General features: G+C 42.4%; 1 protein-coding gene across 1 annotated transcript in view; it reads left to right on the top strand.

Annotated features, from left to right (window-relative positions):
• LOC103749584 overlaps window positions 1–23,033 on the top strand; it is a 193,047-nt gene that overhangs the window by 128,739 nt on the left and 41,275 nt on the right. The window contains exons 34-37 of the mRNA XM_017803006.2: window positions 6,007–6,236; window positions 7,101–7,239; window positions 8,484–8,604; window positions 22,709–22,818. Coding sequence (XP_017658495.2) covers window positions 6,007–6,236; window positions 7,101–7,239; window positions 8,484–8,604; window positions 22,709–22,818 — 600 coding nt within the window. The remainder of the gene's footprint in view (window positions 1–6,006; window positions 6,237–7,100; window positions 7,240–8,483; window positions 8,605–22,708; window positions 22,819–23,033) is intronic.

Raw genomic sequence — 23,033 nt, 5'->3', positions numbered from 1 at the left:
CTCTGTCTTCTCCTTCTCACCACAGAAACTGTTCCCATCAAGAGCACTAAAGTCTTGGTCACTAAATCCCCTAAATGCTTAACAGTCTCCCATCTGACCTCTTTTTAAAAAATTTTATTCAAATATTTAAATTTACATAATGAGAACTAATAAAAGATGAAAAATATCAAGATATCAAAATAAAAATGAAACCCAATTGAAATAGTTAAATGTGTAGAAATGTGCAAAAACAAAATACCATAACTTATCCAGTAGTGTTACTAATCAGAAGAGGAAATTCATTTGGAAGCAAATTCAAACAGAAATTCTGAAAGAACATAATTTAGAATATCTCATAATGGTCAGATGCTAATCCAATCAGCCATGACTTTGGGGGGTTTTAAATAAAACTTAGATAGCAATTGCTGAGATTTAATTATAGGGCAATTTTCTGCTGAAAGCAATTTTCCCCCCTGCTGGGCCCCTTTCTATTTTCTAGCATCTGTCCTCCTTCACGCCCGTGTCGATATGCATATATAAAAAGCTAGACGCTAAACTCCACATTTGAGAGAGAACATTATTAGTATTTGTCTTTTGAGCCTGGGTTACCTTGCTCAATATAATGTTTTCCAATTCCATTTATTTTCTTGCACATTGAGTAATTATATTTTTTCTTTATGGCTGAATAAAACTTGGCTCTATGCATGTACCACAATTTCTGTTCATCAGTTGATGGGCATCTAGTCTGACTCCATTTCCTTGTTGTTGTTAATGGAGCAGTAATAAGCATAATGGTAGCATGTAGGGAAGAGCAAACACCCAGGGTACTACAGCTAGATCATATGGTAGTTCTAGCTTTTAACTTTTGGAGAAACCTCCACACTGATTTCCACAGTGGCTGCTCCAGTTTACACTTCCACCAAAGGTGGGTGAGTGTTCCTCTTTCCCCACACTCTCTCCAGCTTTTGTTGCCATTCAATTTTTTACCTTTATTATTAATTACTTAATTTGTTTATTTATGTATTTATTGTGTGTGTTATATGTATGTGTGGAGTGCAGGGGCTTGTGAAGGCCTGTGTATAGCTCCATCACTCTCTCTCTGCCTTGTTTCTTTGAAACAGTCTCTCACTGAATCTGGAGGTAGGCTTGTGACCAGCAAGCCCCACTAATCCTCCTGCCTCTGCCCCCTGACACAGCAGGAAGTGCTGTGCTCTTACTTGCTGGACCATCTTTCTAGTCCCTCCTTGGCAACATTTAACAGTCTTTCAGGAAGCCTCTGTGCCCTGGGATTCATAGCATGGCCCCTCTTCTAGCTTCCTCTAGCACTGCTGAAAACCCCTTTGCAGACTTCTCAATGAAGTCCTTTATCTGCCATTCCCCCAGATGATGCTGTTTTTCAGATTCTCTCCCACTACTGCTGCTACTGGGGCCACATTTTGTTCCATGTTCTCTACACTTTGTCTTTGTGGGTCCCCTTCTCCATAAAGAACAGTCAGCATTACTTTGTATGTTCCAGTGAGCTAGCTCAGTCAGTAAAGTGCTAGCCATGTAAGCGCGAGGACCTGACTTTGGATCCCTGGCACCCACATAAAAAAGGGGGACACAGCAGCATACATCTGTAATCCCAACACTGAAAAGGCAGAGACAGGAGGATTCTAGGGCTTGCTGACCAGCCAGTCTAGACAAATCAGTGGGCTCCAGGTTCAGTGAGAAAATCTGTCTTAAAAGATAAGTTGGAGGGCCAGGGAGATGGCTCAGTGGCTAAAAAGGCTTGCTGTGAAAACCCGATGACCTGAGTTTGATCCCCAGAAACCATGTAAAGGCAGTTTCTAGTTGCCCTATGTGGGTGCTGGGAACTGAACTCTGGTCCTCTGCAAGAGTAGCAAGTACTCTTAACTGCTGAACCATCTCTCCAGTCCCAGGGTAATTTTTTTCTTGTTATTGTTTGGTTTGGCTATTTATTTATTTTATGTGTAAGAATGTTTTGCCTGCATGTATGTAAGTGTACCATATGTGTACCATATGTGCTCACAGAGGCCAGAAAAGGATGTTGGATCTGCCCCCCTCCCCACCACTCCCCCACGAACTGAAATTAAGGACTGTTGTTAGTTGCCATGTGGGTGCTGGGAATCGAACCTGGGTCCTCTGCAAGAACAGCCAGTGCTCTTAACCACTGAACCATCCCTCTGGCCCCTGTTTGTTTGTTTCCACTGAGACATCCCTCCATTTATTTATTTATTTATTTATTTATTTATTTTTTGAGACAGTGTCTCCCTATAACCCCAGCTGGTGTAGAGTTTGCTATGTAGACCAGGCTGGCCTCAATCTCACAGAGATCTGCCTGCATCTACCTCCTGAGTCCTAAGATTAAAGGTATGCATCAGCATGCACACACCCTGGCCCGCCGGAATATTTTTAAAGTGAACTGGATTGTATCACTTCCTTCCTTATAGCCCCCAATGGCCTTCAAACACCCCCAAGAATGGAGTCTGAATGCCCTAACTAGATCTCGTTTTGGCTCCTCCCTCCCAGTGTTCTAGCCACAGCTTTTCTCCTTTTGGTACTGGCTCCATGCTCTCTTCTGTGCTCCCCTGAAGACTGGTCCTTCCAGTAGAAAATGTGTCCTCATCAACTCCTACTTGTTCTTTAGATTTCCCCTTCTAAACTAATTTCCTTAGGAAACTTTTTCTGATCCTTCACCTTCAAGCTGAGACCCCTCTGTGCCTTCAGGGTGCTCATGCCTCTGTACTGGGTTATTCCACTGGCCTCGACTAATCACAGACACACACACACACACACACACAGACACACAGACACAGACAGACACACACACACACACACACACAATAAATAAATAAATAAATAATAATGCAATACAATAATAATATTACAAAACTCTGGTCTTCTATAGCAGGCAGCCTAGAAGTCAGTTCGAGTCAGTCTTTAGGTGAGTTAGTGCAGACCCTTAACAGGTATCTCAGAGACTCATACTCTGCCATTTGTCTATGCCAGCAAAATGTCTCCCTTGCCTTTGAAAAGAAGAGAAGAAAATAGAATAAACAACAACGACAAAAATTTCTCTATGAAACTCTATCTTTTTATGAAGAAAGAAGATCTAGAAGTCTAGAAGTTTCCTAATTTCCCCTTGAGTCTTCTTGATTAAAACTGAGTCACAAGTCCATTTCAGGCCAATGGAGAGGGAGTTTAGACATGTCATGTAAATTCCCCCAACAGAATCACATGCTTCACCCAGATGGATCATTTACAAAGATAGGTGTAGACCAAGTGGTGCCATGATCAGGAAACATCCTGGGCCCCTCCAACCTTCTGTTACTATCTTTTTTGGTCTTATTTTATGAATTACCCTACTTACTTGATTTCCTGTACCCTCCTGTTCCTTCCCCCATCCTTTAAAACATTTAGAGAGGACTTCTTTTTTTAAAAAGATTTATTTTATATCATACACAAGTGTTTTGCCTGCATGTATGAATGTGCACCATGTGCATGCCTGGTGCCCATGGAGGCCAGAAAAGATGTCAGATCCCCTGGAACTGGAGTTATGGAAGAGTTGTGAGCTGCCATGTGGGTGCTGGGAACCGAACCCAGGTCCTCTGAAAGAATAGCAAGTGATCTTAACTGCTGAACTATCTCTCCAACCCTCAGATAACTTTTCTTACCATGAACATATTAATAAATAAGTCTGATTCACTATTTTTACCTTGTTTTTGTTTTATTTTATGGTGTGTGTGTGTGTGTCTATATGCTGAATTCGAACCCATGATTTTGAGCATGCTGCACAAGACTTTACAACTAAGCGACATCTACAACCCTTCAATATGTTTTTATTTAGAAGTATTCATAGGAAACAGGAAATACTAAAATGTGCGCTGCCCTGTGAGTCAAGGTTCCTAAGTAGCTATCCCAGCTATGCCACATGTGCTATGATTTCTCAGGGTCACAGTTGCTAAAACTTTAAAGTGAGGTGATAGATTCGCTCTGGGCATTTAAAATTGTGGTCCAAGGCACCCTATGGTTCTCTGAGACACTTTTGGGCTTCCTGTGCAAAGGGGACCAATTACATGGTCTATAGGCTGCCCACTCCTTGTCACTGTTCTTGGCCTTGTCTGTGAGATTTCATATGATGAAAGAGTTCTGAAGATAAAATAAAATCTGAAAAGCCACAGACTGATTGCTGAGAAGGCTTCAAGGCTGCAAGGCTAAGGGGCTGCCAACTGTCTGTGGAAGCTTACTCTCCCTGGATCTGGATGCCAGTTCCCTGGATGCTCTGACCAACCCTCTTTCTGGCTGACACACCTCCCTCTAGCTGTGTGAATACTGATCTGGGGTCCAGTTACACCAAGCCATTCTTCCTGTTTCTAGTCAGGAAACCTGAGTGTCTAAGGTTCTTCTATCCCAGTACTCTCAGTTTCAAATCATGGGATTTGTCATCTGATCTGAAAAAGAAAATTCCTTCCTTATGCCTGAGACACTACCCAGGGAGTGGCTGGATTGAGGTCCCCAATGTGTCTGTCATCCCTCAATCTCATATCACTGTCTGCTTGAGAGCAGAGGCCTATTCACATCCTCCAGGACAAATATGTGTTGCAAGAAGCATCATAATTTTAAAGCAAAATTGAAGGCTGAAGCAGGAGGATTGCCATGAGTTGGAGGGCAGTCTGGAGTACACAATGAGTGCCAGGCCTGGCACTCTGTCTTAGTTAATTAACATAAATTTGATTATTGAATAGTAAATTCAAACAGAAAGTTCTGTTTTACTTTTAAAAGACAAGGGAAGGAACACAAAGTAAGATAAACTTAAGCTCTGCTTCCTGGCTCATAAAATAGGTAAAACTTTCAAAGAAAAGTTCTGTTACAGCCCCAGTCTGGAGGATGGGGAAGACTTCAATCTCAAATATATTAAGTATTTTTCTAAAATGCAGATGCTAAACAAGGAAGAGTCTGGCTTTTTTCCTTTTCTTTCTTTTTCTCTTTTTTTCTCTCCAAAGACTCTAGTTTCTAATGGGGGGAGGGAGGCTGTGGGTAGGTGCTACCTGGGAAGTCGGTGTGAAAATAAATTAATTTAAAAAATTTTTAAAAATTCTTCAAAACATAAAAATTTGCTCCTTAATAATTGGTAGATGTGAAAAACATTACCATTGAAATCTACCTGATGACTTTATATCCATGCTCAGATGCCAAGGAGCTCAGAAAGTAACCAACTGACTGTGACTAGTAATAATCAGATATATAGAGATTAGAAATGCATGTGCATCTTACAGTGTCAATTGTATTGAAAACAAATTTTTCTGTATGAAACTGTGTATTTTAATAGTAAAATGGAGATCTTCTTTAAAGTTTAAAACCTCATTTAATTTTATGTCTTACAGAGTTTATACTGAGTACAATATTATATAACTGTGTTAATTCAACTGTAAACCTAAAAATTTACAGCCAATTTTGAAGGAGATGCATCTTAGCTCTGGAAATTGTTATTGAATATGTCAATGCTGTTGTAACGAAAAGCTTCTTCTGATTGTGTGGTTATTAAATAAATATTTTTTAAAAAGACTCTAGTTTTTAAAGGTAGATAAAATGTTAATATGCAAAAAAAGGTAGTTGTAAAAATGAGTGGTTCAAAGCCAGGTCCACTATCACGTACCTGTAATCCCAGCACCTCAGAGATGGAGGCAGGAAGATCAGGAGCTCAAGGTCATCCTCAGCTACTTAATAAATTTGAAGCCAGCTGTATAAGACCTGTCTCCAAAAGCTATAAAATATAAAAATGACTAGTTCAAGATGCAATCAGAAAGCTGAGGCTCAGACCCTTCTAGCCTTTCTGACTACTGTCTGTTCAGCAAGGTGGCTCGACATCTCTGTTTTTTTCTACATATGCTACAGTAGGCCTGTAAACCATTGACCCTGAGGAGAAACTGTATTCTCCAAGGACTTTGTTTTGCATGGGATACATGCAAAAGCATAATCCACCTTGGTCCACTATTGATAAAGGATTTCTGTCATGTGTTTCAGCTAGATTGGTCCAAACTAACAGCACTCAGAAGTCAGCTGGAAGGCCACCCAAAAACTGCTGCAGTGCTGGAGGGGCCTAGTGATGCAGTGATGTCTCTTGCTTTGCTGAGATCCTTCCTCATCCTGTGGAAACAGCTGGAAGTGCTGAAGGAGCACTGGGGCCGACTCAAGCTTCAAGGCCAGGATGTCAATTCTGGCCCCCTCTACAAACAGTTCTCAGAGCTCTATAAGTGAGTGTTGCAGGAAATTCATGTCAGTGGGCAGGTCTGGGGGTTCACACATTCTGCCCCCTTCATCGAGAGTGAGATTTAGTCCATGAATCTAGGGATCCCCAGCTTCACTGAGTCAGATAGCAACTAGAAACACTCTCTACAACAGTGCTCTAAGGGAAAGCTGAGCTGTATTTACTGACTCCACTGAGTTGCTCTGTATATTACTGTCTGTAGAGGCTGTCCCTCAGAACTTGTGCTTATCAGGTGACCCCACAGTGCTGAACTTTGTAGCTCATAGGATCCCAGCCTTGGGTACACAGTTACTGATAGAGACACCTGAGGGATGGCATTACTCCAGTGCTGAGTCGAATGCCTGAGGTACTACAGCTAGAGGATAACATGGCACATGTGGCCTAAGGTTTTAGGGCCACAAAGAGGTGCAGACCTTGGCTATAGACCTTGGCTGGGATGACTTAACTGGCAGAAAAGGCATGCTGCTTCTGCCGCTCTCTGTTATCAAGTAAGCACTTACTTCACCCCCCAGCTCCCCCCACCCACCCACCTTGGACCTCACCACGACCTTCAGAAGGTTCACGTTGGTGCTGTCAGAATTGTCTATTGCAGCTTCTGTGGTCAGGTACCCTGATAACTAGGGACTAAGACTTGTCCATATTTTGAAGAATGAAGACTGAAATTATAAGTACCCAATAGAAGAAGGCCTCAGGATTTAATATTGACCAAGGGAGTGGTGAATTTAGATGTTGATGTGTGTGTAAATGGGTTGGGTGACAGGAAACAGAAAATGAATGAAAAAATTGTCAGAGAATCAGAATGAGAAGAAAATATGTTTATATGCTAATTTCTGTGTCTTTTCTTTGACAGAGTTGACATTTTCTACCCCAGCATGAAAGCTTTAGCCAGGCAAATAGGCAAAGAAGATGAGTTTGAAGGACTTATTTTAAGTAGTCAGTCTATTCTTCCCCCAAAAGGAGCTTCAGAAATTGAAATAAAAACTCAACAGGTATGCAAGAGCTCTCTTCAGTTTCCTTGGAAAATTCACTTTGTGGCATCAGCATGGAAAACTACAGATAAGTACAAATGGTGCTTTCTCTCAATTCAGTAGAAATCGAAGGGTCCTAAATCATTGAACAGGCTACAGTGGATGGGAGAAGGGAAACTTTAAAGGTTTGATTTGTTCTATCACAAGAAACATGCAAGTCACACAACTAACACTACCTTAAATATAAAACCCAGCAGAGATGGGAGAAGAAATGTTGATGATAGCTTCTTCTAATTGTTTTTCTCAGTCTAAGAAAGTACAATTTTTGCACTAGTTCACTTGGTGTGTTAGATGACCTATGTGGAGAAGCTGTCCCTCCCAGGTCCAGGGATTTGAGGTCCCCCAGATGAACAAACAAATCCTCTGGCTGTCCATGCAGGCAGGACACTGAGCAATAAGGAACACCAGCGTCAGCCTCATTCATGCCCCAGGGCCAAGCACATTCCTTGCTGTTATGAATCCTGGTTCTTCTCCAGCACCTATGTTCCTCCAACAAGTGTAGGCTCTGCAAGCATCATGGGTAGAGTGAGACTTGTGGCTATGGAGTACAGTTTTCTCTTATTGTGTATTGAGCTTTAAATCTTATCATGAGGGGCTGGAGAGATGGCTCAGCGGTTAAGAACACTGACTGTTCTTGGCAGAAGACCCGGGTTCACATCCCAGCACCCACATGGCATCTAACAACTGTCTGTAACTCCAGTTCCAGGGGATCCGACAGCCTCTTCTGTCCTCTGCGGGCATCGCACGGCATGACACGGGTGCACTTACTTACATGCAGGCATAACACTCATACACATAAAATAAAAATAATAAAGTATTTTTTAAAAAATTAATTTTATCATGAAATCTTCCTTGGTATCTAAATTGAGTTTCAGTCTCATATTAAAGAAATAGCTTTTGAAATACTTGACTTCATTTAGAGACCCCCAAACATATAGTCACCTCAGACATGGAGCACATTGCAATTTATCAAACATGGTAAGAAGGATTATAGTTTACCAATCAGGATGTGGACCATGAAGAAAAGATGTTGATCTCAAAAAGCTTATCTGCTGTGGGAAGACCCTGACGTCCCAGGAAAAAGCACTCTTTATCTTCCAAAGAAAGTAGCTGAACCTGAGCCCAAAGCCCTTCTGTAGGAATTGGATTTGGCAGTCCAGTATACAGCTAAACTAAGACTGACTCTCAACTTATGCTTATTCCAGCTTCAGAAACTTCTGGAAAGTTTAGAAATTCATATGCTCCAAGAGGTATTAAGAACAGTTAACAGCGAGATGACACTGATTTTGTCAGAGAAAGCCAAGAAGGAGTGTACCCTCCCAACAGGTAAAGCATGTTGGTTTTACTACTTCAAAAAAGGGTTACTGGCTTTTTTCTAATTACAAAGTATCAGTGGTGGTGGGTCAGACACTGCCCAATGCTACCACCTGAAGCCTCAGGAATTCCCTTATCTATTAGGGACCTCTAGTCAGAGTAAGCCAGATTCTTGGCTTCACTGCAGAAAAGAATTTCGAGATGAGCCAGTATGCAGCTGAGTTGAGTTTATCAAACAACATTTTTAACAAATTTAAAACCAGGCTTAATAGAAACAGAGGCACCTGGGAAGAGAGGAAGGCACACCTGAGAGCAAGCGTGGGCGTACACTTCAAAGAGAAAGCCACAGTTAAGTGTCTTTACAGTTGCCTCATATATATACTGTTTGTGATGGCTTCTGAAATTCTTTTATTTTTTTGACAGGGTCTCCCAGGCCAGCTGGGGCTACAGGGAGGCCCTGACTCAAAAGACCAAAACAAACAAAAAACCAAACCAAAAACAAAACAAAAAATCTTCGAGCCAGGTGTGGTGGCACATGCTTTTAATCAAGGCATTCAGGAGGCAGAGGCAGGTGGCTCTCTATGAGTTTAAGGCCAGCCTAGTCTACATAGTGAGTTCCAGGTCAGCTGGAGCTACAGGGAGACCCTGTCTCAAAAAGACCAACATATATCTTCAAACTGGGTATGATGGAGCATGCCTTTAATCAAGGCACTTGGGAAGCAGAGGCAGGCAGGATCTCTATGGGATATAATTCAGTGGTAGAGTACATGCTTAGTATGCACAGGGCCCTGGGTTCAATCCCCAGAACTACAAAAGCAAATAGAAAAGTTCCTTTTTACACCTTGGTTAAGACCTAGAGAGAATTATTACTAACACCTGATCTGTTTCTTTCCACTTAAAAAGCTTTGTTTGTGGTTTTGTTTTGAGGCAAAGTCTTACTCTGAGGCTAGGCTGGTCTCAAGCTCACCAGTCTCTCCTGAGTGCTGGGAGATAGTGGCTCAACTTCTGCCTCCTGCCCAGGACATGGTGCCTGGCTCAGGTAGTAGCTGGGACCCATGCTGTCATGCATTGACTCATGGATGACACCATCCATGCAGATGAGGGTCTCTCCTGCCTTATAGTGCTCCCATACCCAAGAGAATATAAGATTACAGCAAGAAAACTCATGGCAGGGTAAGAGAGAGAGACTGTGGCAAAGAGAAAAAAGCTTTATATTTTGGAACTCACAAAGATACATTTTTCTCTTTTTTGAGCAAGAGGCCCTGCATTTTTATTGCACCAGCTTTGTGAATCATGGAGAGCATCAAATATGCACGCCTATAATAATCCTACAGGAAAATCCAGAATCTTTGAGCTAGGGAGGGGCTGTCTGACTCACAAAACAAATTAGGTTTTCCTCTGAGACAAAGTCCATGCACCCGGAGTGATAATTATAACCGCCATTCGCACCTAAGATACCGCCTTCTTTTTCTCACTACTAGTGTTATTTTATCAGGGTTTCCAGTCACTGTGTTCTATAAACAGGGCTTTGGGAAAAGACTGTGCAATGAGAGAGCTGACCACTCCCCTGCTGGGCGTCTCCAAATGTCACCAGAGACTAGAGCGTGACTGAGCTCCTGTTACGGAACACATCGCAAGACACAAAGCTCCCGTTGTTTGCACTGTGGGCTGCATCCAGGTGGCTCCCTTCTGAATTTTAGCAGAAAATCCACAAACCCCGGGCAGGTGCAACCACCTGCAAGGGTTTGGACTGTGGTTTTTCCGATGCCCTAAGGGTGGGGAGAGCATGTTTGCTTTGTGACAGCGCAGCCCTAGGCAGGGAGGTGGGCATGCATCAGCTTTGCTTCCAGAAAGCCTTGGGTAAGGGGCCAGTTGGAGTCAGGAAACCGGGAGGAGTGAAGTTATTTTGAAGTGGTCAAGTTAACATAGGTAAACCTCACCTTGGCTACAGTGTGCTGACCTGTTCTAGCTAGATCCTTGTTTGGATTCTATCCTTGCAAAACTTTTGAAAGAAGTGCTGCTGGGACTATAACACACAGTACTTGCTTAGCATGTGCAATACCCTGAATCCCTTCCTCAGCACCACACAAGAATAAAATAAAATAAATGCCAATGTTGAGGGGGTGGGACTGTTGTTATGACTTTGGTTTTATTTTGGTTTGGGCCTTTGGTCTACATGTAGGGCCTGAATCATGTAGAGGTCTGGGTCGGCTGAGTTCTTTCATGCAAGCAAGTAGGTCCCCATTATGTACTAAGGGTGCATTGGGTGTGTTTCTTCAATTTAGTTAGTGGGACAGATACCACTGAAGAAGGCATTAGAACCTTGGCATCTCCACCCACTTATTCATTGCAGCAGCAGGAAGAAGGTAGTGGGCAAAGCTTCCAAGCCAAGGTGGGTTCTTCTGCAGAGATCAGCCTTTGAGGCCAAGGTTAGCCTAGGCCTGGTAGCATCTCAGAAGGAGTAAGGATTGGTGAGTATAGGGGGCATGGGGGCATAGCAGAGGCTTCAGACCTTTCCTTCAGAGTCTTTGCTTTCCCTGTTGGTCACACTGGACTCTACCTTTGTGCCTGCCAGTAGGGGAACCCTGGACTAGGGAGATGGCTAATCAGTAAAGTGCTTACCATGTGAGCATGAGGACTTAAGTTTGGACCCCTAGCACCCATGTAAAAAGCCAGGCATGGCAGTAATCCCAGCACTGGGGAGGTGGCTACAGGGGGATCTCTGGAACTCACTGTCCAGGCAGCCTAGCCAAATTGGTGAGATCCAGGTTCAATAAGAGACCCTGTCATGAAGAAGGTGGAGAATGACTGAGTAAGACATCCAATGGCAGCCTCTGGCAGCCACACACATGTGCACATGCACCCACATGCACACCTACAAACACACAAGGGAGCTCTGGAATACTTTTCTCCTCTCCCTCTTTCCTCTTTCTTCACTGTTTCTTTGGAGCTTAATCTTCTTATCCATGGTCTCCTGTTTATCAGGGAGGCTGTGAAGACATGGTATCCATACCTGGTTCTCTGATAGTTTTTTGCCTGAACTACTGTTTCCCTGAGAGCTAGTCACAGTGATTCCAGACATCCTGGTTCGGCCTCAGGCCTTCCTGTACCAACAAAGGCTTTCTGGATTCAAAAATCCTGGACACCCCCATCTTTGACATTTTGGCATTAAACTGATTGAATTGTTTTTCTAATTTTCTCTGAGCAGTTACAAGACCAATGGTCTCCAAAGCAATATTATAATATACATTTAATATAATATACATATGTCACTTTGGAGGATGGGGAGAAAGTTTATAGCTTCTAGATAGATCTTGGCCATGTGTAGAGTCACATTTCACACTGCACACTGACACAGATGAAATGAATAAGAAGCTAAAGGCAGTGACACTTCTAATCTTGGTACCTGCCTATCCTCAACCACCTTATAACAGATAAAAAGACAATCTAGGGCCAATGAGATGGCTCAGTGGTTAAAGTGCTTGCCACACAGGCGTGGCAATCTGAGATCCATTCCTGGAGTCCAGATCAAAGGAGAAGGAGAGACCAACTCCACAGGGATGTCCTCTGACCTCTCTATATATGCCACAGTACCAATAACATACACATACCAATAACAAATTTAAATTTTTTTGTCTTTTTGAGACAGGGTCTCCCTGTAGTTCCAGACCCCATTTATCTGCACATTTGATTATTTCATCTTTCTTTACTGCTGAATAGAACTCCATTGTGTAAATATACCACATTTTTGTTAACCACTCGTCAGTTGAGGGGCACTTAGGTTGCTTCCATCTCTTAGCTATTGTGAAAAGAGCAGCAACAAACATGGTTGTACAAGTGTCGCTGTAATAGGATGAGTCCTTTGGGTATATCTTGTCTAATCCTTAAAAAGATTTTAGGGTTACCTCTTTGGCGGGGGGGAATGTTAGAGTAGCAAAAAGCCCCATAAAAATAAATCAAAGCAGAAGAAAGAGTTCATGAAGTTGGGGGCTGGAGAGATGGTTCAGTGGTTAAGAGCACTGACTGCTCTTGCAGAGGACCCAGGTTTGATTCCCAGCACCCACATGGCGGCTATAAACCATCCTTAACTCCAGTTCCAGGGAAATCCGAAGCCCTTTTCTGACCTCAGTGGCATTGTGACACGGGTGTACTCACAGACATACAGGCAACACACTCATACACATAAAATAAAATAAAAATAATAAAATATTTTAAGAAAGAGTACATGAAGTTATCAGAAAAAAGTGATGGGGAGATATGGGAGGAGTTGGAGGGGAGGGAGTGGGCATGGATTTGATCAAAACACTTATATGCCTGTGTGAAATTCTCAGTTAAAAAAGAAAACCAAACAAAAAACAAAACAAAACAAAAAACTGGGAAGGAACTAAACAGTCTCCAAAAGCCATCAGCAGCAACACTGCTAAAACAAATGAGAAGCACAGTATCATTTTTCAGAATGAAGTTATTTGTGTTGCCATTAAGACTGTGGACTAGATACTTTCCAAGAAATTGTATGCCATAAGTCCATTATTTAGAACATTAAGAAAGTGATGAATAATTTAAAGAAAATATTCATTTCTCTTATCATCCAGAATAATGAACATTTTTAAAAATAGTGATTTATAGGGGCAATTTTGTATTCCTGTCTTGACCTTGACTTGAGTAAATATCTGCTATTGTCCTTAAGCTGTTTCATACGGGATTTTCTCACAGCAATGAGAAAAATCACAACACAGCCATCTCACCATGCTGATTCTGCGGACACCCAGGCATCGGCAAGCTAGCCGTGTCTCAGCCTCTTCACCTCCTTTCTCCAGAATTTTACAATTTTCCAATTCTCAAGGTCTTTCATTTTTTAGTTATACTTATTCCTAGGGTTTTTGGTGGCTATTTATAATGGAATTGATTTCCTGAGCTCTTACTAAATGCACTCCCTACTAGAATACAAAGCTGCTGAACTTTCTTTGTTGATTATATATCCTCCTATTTTGTTCTTTTATTCTTTGTGCTTATTACTTATTACTTATAACAGTTTCTGGGTAGAACCTTTAGGGTCTGTATCACAGATCATTAACTTTTGAAAATAGGGATAAGTTGACCTCTTCCTTTTATATTTATACTGGTTTTATTACCTTCTCTTGTCTTACTGCCCCAGCTAATAGTGCAAGGGCTACATTGAATAAGAGCAGATTTATTGGAACTGATCTGAATTTTTCCCCAGGCATTGTAATGTTGACTAAAGGTTTGTCATGTATGGTCTTTGTCATGAAGAGGTATATTCATTCTATTCTGAGTGTCTCTAGGGCTTTTATTCTCTAAAGTTATTGGACTTTGACTAAGAGCTTCTCTGAATCTATTGAAATTATCATGTGATTTCTCTCTCTCCCTGAATCTATTGAGTTGAGTTAGCACATGTATAAATTTACAGGTGTAGAATCACATTTGTATTGAAGTCTACTCAGACGTTGTGAATAATCTTTTAAGTGTACAACTGATTTCAGTTTAAATGCTTTATATGGAATTTTTGTTAGGAAGATTGACCTATAATTTTATTTTTGTTGTGTCTATCCATTTTTAGTATCAGTGTAATATTGGCTTTGGAAAATGAATTTGATAGTATCACTTCACTTTCTAATTAATGGAAAAAAAATTAAATTTGTTAGCCAGGTGTGGTCATGCATGCCTTTAATCCTAGCACAAAGGCCAAAAATGTCAAAAGTATTTGGGAGCACTTATCTAGTCTTTAAAAGATTTTAGGGTTACCTCTTCAGAGGGGAGAATGTTAGAGTAGCAAAAAGCCCCATAAAAAATAAAGAGAGAAGAAGAGTACATGAAGTTATCAGAAAAAAGTGATGGGGAGATATGGGAGGTGTTGGAGGGGAGGGAGTGGGCATGGATTTGATCAAAGCATCTTTTATGCTTATATGCCTGTATGAAATTCTCAATAATTTTTTTAAATTTAATTTTTAAAAAAGATAACCTAGTCAACTGTGCTAACTGGCCAATACTGAACCAGGCATGGTGGTGCATACCTTTAGTCCCAACACTTGGGAGGCAGAGGCAGAGGCAGGCAGATCTCTGTGAATTCAAGGCCAGCCTGGTCTACATAGTAAATTCCAGGCCAACTGGGGCTACAGGGAGACCCTCTCTCAAAAAGAAAGAAAGAAAGAAAGAAAGAAAGAAAGAAAGAAAGAAAGAAAGAAAGAAAGAAAGAAAGAAAGAAAGAAGATAATCTAGTCACATCTGGTAATAAGTCAGACAGCCTTTTTCAAAAGGTCAAGGAGGGGCTGAAGCGGAGCGATGGCTAGTAGTGAAAAAGCACTTCCTGCTCTTGCAGAGCAGCCAGGTTTTGTTCCCAGCACCACAGGCAGTTCACAGCTTCCTCTATCTCCAATTCTGAGGGATCTGACACCCTGGGGGCTCCTGCATGCATGTGGTGCACATAAACTCATGCAAGCAAACACACATACATGTAAATTAAATAAATCTTAAAACTAAATAAAGGAAAATAAAAGACCAAGGAAACTCTTGGGAATATGAATTGAGGTCCAGTCTCATGAGCTTCATCATAAGTATATAAGAATTTGTCAGATAAAGTAGTGATGGCCCTGGAGGTAGTAATAAATAGACATGAACTATAAATGCAAACTGGTAATGGTGGCACATGCCTATAACCCCAGCATTTTGGAGGTAGCGGCAAGAGGAAGAGTTCAAGATTATGCTTGGCTACATAGTGAGTCCATGGCCACTCTCGGGTACATGAGACCTTATCTCAATCACCCCAACCTATCTCCCCCATTAAACAAATAAATAAATGTAATAAATTTAATATAAGAAAAACACACATATGCTAATATCAAAGGTGATGGTTTTGCTTGAGTACACCATTTATCTATTCTTTGAGAATTTAATACTACATATAACGTATTTTGATCATACCCACCCCATTCCCCCACTCCCGCTTTTCTCAGGCCCCCCATGTCCCTCCTGACTCCTTTTTTTCCCCTCTTTTATCAACCACTGAGTCCAATTAGAGCTGCCCATTCTCCCCCCCCCCCCCGCAAGAGGCCACACCCCTGAAGAAAACTGACTCTCCATCCCCCAGCCGACAGCAGCTGCCAACAGCTCTGATCTAGGGGTGGGGCTTTGTGAGCCCTTCCCCCATCAATGCTGTAATATTGATTGGCAGTCACAGCAGCTGTAAGTTTACGAGTGCAATGGCACTGCCATGCCCAACATCTGGTTTTTACCATCTTTCTGCCTCCTCTTCCTCAATGTTCCCTGAGCCTTGGGGGGAGAAGGTAATATAAATGCACTATTTGGGACTGAGCACCTCACTGTCACTTACTGTCTGCACTTTGACTGGGTCCGAAACACACTTTCGAGCACACATTTAAGAGCACAGCATTAGCCAACATTTCCCCAGCTGTGTGCTCTGGAACACAGGCTCTTCAAGATAATAATGCAGTGGTTTTCCCAACCATCCTTCACAGAAACTCATGGGTTACCTAAAGTTTTCCATCCCCTAATTAGTCAGCAAAGTACTCATTAATCATAATCTTTGTGCTTCATATGCTCGTCAGACATTCTGATCACTGCCTGCTGCAATCTTGCTTATGCAGGTTTTCGTTGTCATTGAATTTGAACAAGTTCATTAAAAATTATGTGAGCCAGTGAAGTAGGAGGATGTGCAGACAGAGATCTGCTGTTTCTATAAAAACTAGGTTGTCATACTTAAATTGTGGTATATCCAACTAGTGAGATATTACTCAACATTAAAAAGGAACGAGTTGGGATATAGCCAGGGATATAGCTCAGTGATAGAGCACTTGACTAACATGTAAAAACTTAATCCCACCAAAGACAGAGAGAGAGAGAGAGAGAGAGAGAGAGAGAGAGAGAGAGAGAGAGAAGAAAAAAGGAAGGAAGAAAAGAAATAAAGGGAAAAGAAAAGAGACAGATTAAAAAGGTCACAGAAGAAGTTTAAGTGGTGCACATTACTAAGTGGAAGATGCTATTTTGAAAAGTTGACATGCATGATTCCATGTGACATGCTAGAAAAGGCGCAGTCTGATACAGCAAAACAGTCAGTGGTTGCCAGGGGAGCCAGGGTAGGAAAGAGAGTTGGGAAGAATTGAGAGGACTTTTAGGGCAGGGAAATAACTGTGCAATATTATAATAATGGGTGCATGTTATTACACCTTCATCAAAACCTGCAGAATGTGGAGCACCAGGAATGATCCACAGTCAAGACTGACTCTCAGTTGCTGGTGGAACATCACTGCCAATGACAACTGTGCCACTCGGCTGCACAATGTGGCTGGCAGAGGCTGTGCAGGTTTGAGGACAAGGGAGTCATGTGAACCTAAAACTGCTCTTTCAAAAGTTCAGTTGACACACTGGGCTTGGCAGCTCATACCTGTAACTCCAGCACTCCAGAGACAGAGGCAGGAGGACTCAGGCCAGCCTGGGCTACTGGTTATAAGACCCTGTCAAGAAAAATTTTACTTTTTTTTTTTTTTTTAAATTTTTAAAAACTAAGTTGAAATTTTTGGAAAAAGTCAATAAAAGAGTAGTTGTTTGGGAGCGATGACTGAAAAGATTGACTAGGCAAAATTATGAAAATGTATAAGATGATATATTGGGACTTTCATAGTTTTTACTGTCTCCGCAAAATAAATATCTAGAAACTGTCTACCAGACACTTTATATTTTACGTTTGTCAAAGTCCACAGACCATATGACACCAACGGTGAGCCACAATGCACAGTATGAACGACATCATATTATAGAGGAGATCACTCTCACACTCCAGTCACTAGACTGCAGAGGTCTGTGCTCCATGGGGGTAACTGGCAAGTATCTGTAGACTTATGTAGTTTTAAGTTAAATAAAATATGGACAGCACATGTCATTTGAAAGCAGTCTCTGCTTTTTTAAAGATTTTAAAAAATTTACTTATTTTTATTTTATGTGTATGAGTGTATTGCCTGCATGTATGTGCATGTACCCATGTCATGCAATGTCCACAGAGGTAAGGTCGTTAGCTGCCATGTGGGTACTGGGAATCGAACCTGGGTCCTCTGTAGGAGCAATCAGTGCTCTTAACCACTGACCCATCTCTCCAGCCCCAGCAGTCTCTGCTTTAACTGACTTCTTTTGATTTCTTCAGTACTGTGAATTGAACCTTAGGCGATTGCATGCTAGGCAAGGGCTCTACCACTGAACTACATCCTGAGCCTTGACTCCCCACCTTGTTTTTGCTTTTGTTCTTTATCCTTGAGACAAGATCTCGCTATGTAGCCCAGGCTGTCCCGGGAATTTGCCCTGCCCAGGCCTCCTGAGGGCTACAACTACAGGCATTTGCTGCTATGCCTGGCTTATTTGTTTAATGTCAAAGTATCTGCCTTAGTTACCTTTTTCTTTGCTATGACAAAATATCTGACAAAAGCAACTTAAGGAAGAAAGGATTTCTTTTTATTCCCAGTTCCAAAGTAAAGTTCATCATGGCTGAGAAGTCGTGGCAGCCAGAGCCCAAGAAACATGAGGGTCACACTGCACCTACAGGCAGGAACAGAGCAATGATTGCTGGTGCTCTGCTTCATTTCTCCTTTTCACTCAGTCTGGGACCCTAGCCCATGGAATGGTGCTATCTACTCTTGCTGTCCACATTTAGAATGAGTCTTCTCACCTCAGTAAATGTAATCTAGAAACTCCCTTACAGACATGCCCAGGTTTGTTTATCAGGGGATTCTATATCCTCTCAAGTTGACAATCCATATTAACCATCACAGGAAGTTTGGAAAACTGGGACAAATCCTGTTTAACATTTTCCTCTAATCTAGACCTTAGAGCCTTTATAATACTACTATATGTTACTATCCTGTCCAGGAAGCAGACAATGCAGTACTTAAGGAATTAGTGTTCTTGGGAGCAGTTTGAAAATCATAGGAGCACAAACACATATCTTAAATGTGGCTTTTTAGCTTCCCACTTGTGGGGCTCCTGGCTGTGGGAGAGCAGCTCTGGCCTGCACTTCTGTACCTTCAGCTTTCATTTAAAAAAATATTTTATTATTTTTATTCTATGTGTATGAGTGTATGGCCTGCATTAAGGTAAGTGCATCTGTGTCATGCAATGCCCACAGAGATCAGAAGAGGGTGTCAGATTCCCCTGGAACTGTAGTTACAGACAGTTGTTAGCTGCCATGTGGGTGCTGGGAACTGAACCCAGGTCCTTTTTGAGAACAACCAGTGCTCTTAACCACTGAGCCATCCCTCCAGGGACTGCTTAGGTGCACAGAACAGTGGTTGTGTAGCAGTACAGTGCTTCAAGCCAAGGTGCCCTTCCTTGTGGGAGGAGGCTAGCCAGGGTGCTGCTGAGAGAGGGAGAGAGGTCGGGGGAAAGTGCTTTAGTCAATGGGACTTCAAAGTTTCCTTCAAAGGGCTGGGACTAGAGGAAGAGGGGAGAGCAAAAAAACAAAAACAAAACAAAAAAAACAAACAAAAAAACAAAAAAAACCCCAAATCCTAATTTAACTCCAAAGGGCACTGCCACCCTCCCACTTCTGAGCCTTGGTCAAAGCTGTTGCTTCAGGCCTGAGGAGATGGCTCAGTAGGTAAAGCACTTGCCACAATGTGAAGACCTGAGTTTGAAGCCTCAGAACCAGGTAAAGCTGGATGTGGTAGTGTATGCCTGTAATCCTAGCACACCCCTGCTGAGAGATGGAAGGTTAAGACAGGAGAGTCCCTGGACGCTCACAGGCCAGATAGCCTGGCATACAAATGGAAAAATCAAATAAGAGACTCTGTCTCAAGCAAGAAGAGAGAGAGAGAGAGAGAGAGAGAGAGAGAGAGAGAGAGAGAATAAAGATCCCACTAGAAGACATGGCCACACACATGCACTGAGAACAAGACAAATGTGGAGGCTGGCTCCTCTTTGCCAGGAATTCTTTGGATGAATTCTTCTCTCCTTGGTCCCCAGTTCCAGCCAATAAATCCATCTGTATGTCTCAACTTGAACTCATGTGGAAAGAGTGCTGGAATCATTCAGCATCTGATTAATATTTCCCCTCTGTTGAGCCCAGAGTCAAACCCCAAACTGGCTTGGTGGGCATCTCCCAAGTGATGGTTCCAAACTAGAAGTCTGTGACAGATACAGTCCCACAAGGGGCTTCTCTGTGAGCCAGGCTCCTTCCCCAAAGCACTCAGGTGAAAGCATCCAATTTCTTTCTTTTTTAATGTGTATGAGTGTTTAATGTGTTTGCCTGCATGTTTGTAAGTGCACCACATGCATACAATGCCCCTGGAGGCCAGAGAGGGAGTCACATTCCCTAAATTGGAGTTGCAGAGAGTTGTGAGCCTCCATGTGGGTGCTGGAAATTGAACCCAGTTCCCCTACAAGAGCAGGAAATACTGTTAACCACTGAGCCATCTCTCCAGCCCTCTTGTCTAAAATTTTTTCTGAAATAATCACAGCTCTGTCCTGTCAAAGCTTAGACTTATTAATGTCTTAAACATCTTAATATGAACCTTGATTTATGGGTTTATTATGGAGAGTAGCCATCTGTGATGGCTAATCCTGGGTGTCAACTTGATTTGATCTGAGATTAACTGAAATGAAAGAGATCTTCTTGATTGGATCATCTAAAGCCGGAAGACACACCCTAAATGTGGGCGTTACCTTCTGATGACAGCCGGTATAAAAGACCAAGGCAGAGGAGAACATGGGGCTTCTTGCGGCTTGCCTTCTCTCTCGCTGGTGAGTTCATCTTGCTGCTGTAGACTGAAGACTAGCTGATATTTTGGAATTTGTCAGACCTTCAGCGCCAGATTGGGACTACTGAGACATCCAGCCTTGTGGACTGAGCGACTACAGATTCTCAGCCTCTCCAGTGTGGTGCAGCCATTGTTGGACTACTCGGACTCCATCCTCTGAGCTAAGCTGATAAATCTTTATACATATTCATTCTACTGGTTCTGTTTCTTTGGAGAACCCTGACTAATACACCATCTGTAGACAAAGTATGGAATCCCATTTTTCAAAACCAAGACTCCTCGGTCCATAGTCCATACAAATCCCAGAGGTATGTGCCACACTTCTGAGCAGACTGTGGTGGTCACTTCCTCTTGTGCACTGAGCATTCTGTCCCTGTGTGGCAATCTTCTGAGATGAAATGAGAAACCACAGCAGGCAGGGAGTGCAGCCCAAGCAGGAGAAGGAGCCGTGGGGCTGGGCTCCTCCACCATAGTTTCTTCTTTCTGAGACACCTTAGGCCCTGATACAGAGTGACATGATCTATTATATTTTAAGTGTGTGTATGTGTGTATGTGTGTGTGTAGGTGTGTATGCATGTATATGAACATGTATGTGGACACCAGAAGACAACCTCAAGTGTCATTCCCCAGAAACTATTCACCTGTTTGTTGAGTCAGAATCTCTCACTGGCCTGGAGCTTCCCAAGCCCTGACTTGAAGCTGGGATCAGAGGACCTAGAAGATGTTGGGTGTCTTTGGATTGGGAGGTGGTAATGGATTGAATACAGGGGCAGGAGAAAGAGAGAAGATCAAACTGACGCCAAGGGGTTTGACTTGAACAACTGGGAAAATAGAATTTCTGTCATCCAACAAGAAATAAGCTGTAGACAAAGCGATTTAGGGAGGGAACACTGGAGACTTGATTATGCATAAGTTAGTTTCAAATGATCTTTAGATTTGAAGAAGAGATGCCAGGTGAGAACTGGATCTAAATTTGAGAGTTGTCAGTATCTGAAGGAATTTAGTTGTGAGATAAGACGGGACATCAAGTGAACACATTAATATTTACAGAAGGAGGTGGAGACCAGGCTGAGCCTTGGAGTACTGAAGTGATTGGGGAAGGGCAGGGCAGTGAGGACAACTAGGACAAATGGCCAGGCAGAGGGAAATAGGCCTGGGCAACATTCCAGCGCCTGGAAGGGGAGCATTTCAAAGAGGGGAAGTTACACAGTGGGAGAAATGGCGGGGCAGGCAAGTCAAGCCACGGGCTTTTGGAGAAGTCATAAATGTTTGTGACAAAACCAGTTTCCCCAGCCTCGTGGAAGTGAAAACCAGGCAAGTGAGTCTGAGGGACATCAATGACAGTTTGAAGGAAGACGTTGCTTCCTGGGAAATTGACTATAAAGGGGACAGAGAAATGAGGCAATAGCTGGATCTCAAGAGCGGACTTTATAACCAGGAAAGACACCGTGTGCTGTTGTGAATGGTCTAGAAGGGGGGAGGGCTGATGACACTAAGGAAAGATGGGGACACTGCTGACGCAGAGCGGGTTCGAGGGCATAGCCCCCCTTTCTGTATTTGTCAGACCTTTCTTAAAAAAGACAGTGCACTCTTCCGTATCATGCCGTTCTCACTTAGCCACCTATAGTACATTTTAATTCTCTCTCCCCTCCCTCCCTCTCCCTCTCCCTCAGCCTCACTATGTAGCCTGACTGGCTTGGAACTCACAGAGATCTGCCTGTCTCTGTCTCCTGAGTGCTGTGATTAAAGGTGTGCACCCACTACACCTTGCTAGTGGTTGTTTTTTCAGTCATTACTTATTTTCCTGTCAATATTGGAAGAGTTTTTTTCCTTTTAGCAGTTGCATACTATTCCATTGGGAAGTGCCATAGTACAGGTTGACAATGAAAGATGGATGCCTGCGTTTCCCAAACATTACGGTTTCCAGCCGCAAGCTGCGTGTTCTTCATCTCCCAGGAATGTTGCTATTCATCCACTTCTGATAGCTGTGTTAGACTACAGTCATCATTCAGTTACAGAATATTAATGAAAACAGACATCATGTAAGATCAGTAACATTACATGTCCTTCAGGTTTTAGGTTATGGAAACAGTATTGTTCACTGGCTTTCAGAGGTGTTTTTCTGAATATTTTTGCTAGGAGTCTTGCTACAGATCTTCCTTAGTCCATGTTTCAGAAGGTTCCAGGTCCTGGGCTGCCTCCTTCCCCTTCCCCACCTCACACTTGGCTTTCAGGGCATTTGGAAATGACAGCTTGTATTGTGTGGTCAGAGCTACAGGTTCATGGTCATCAATGATGGTCTATGTTTTGTGATACTTGTGCTGGTATGTTTTTCCTAGATCTTTGGAAACACCAAGTCATGAAAGAAAACTTTTCAGTTGGAAGACCCCAGATAGTTGAAAAATTTATACAGAGATTAATGGAGAATTCCCAAGATGGTGGACCAGAGGTATGTATTTAATAGGAACTGTTTTTAAATATAACACACCTCCTTCTTACATGCTAAGGATGAGATGAATACTGAGGCCAGACCCCAAACAGCCATCACTCATTACCATTTTAGCAATTACCATTTTGTCAATATCTGAGTAATTAGAAAATACACATTGGCTAATAGAAAATTTGGTCAATTTTGTAAAAAAAAAAACAAAAAAACTTGGAGTT

Source organism: Nannospalax galili, unplaced genomic scaffold (genome assembly GCF_000622305.1).
Source record: "Nannospalax galili isolate Female #2095 unplaced genomic scaffold, S.galili_v1.0 scaffold646, whole genome shotgun sequence".
NCBI classification, from domain to species: Eukaryota; Metazoa; Chordata; class Mammalia; order Rodentia; family Spalacidae; genus Nannospalax; species Nannospalax galili.
This window is presented reverse-complemented; position numbering and strand designations above follow the sequence as displayed.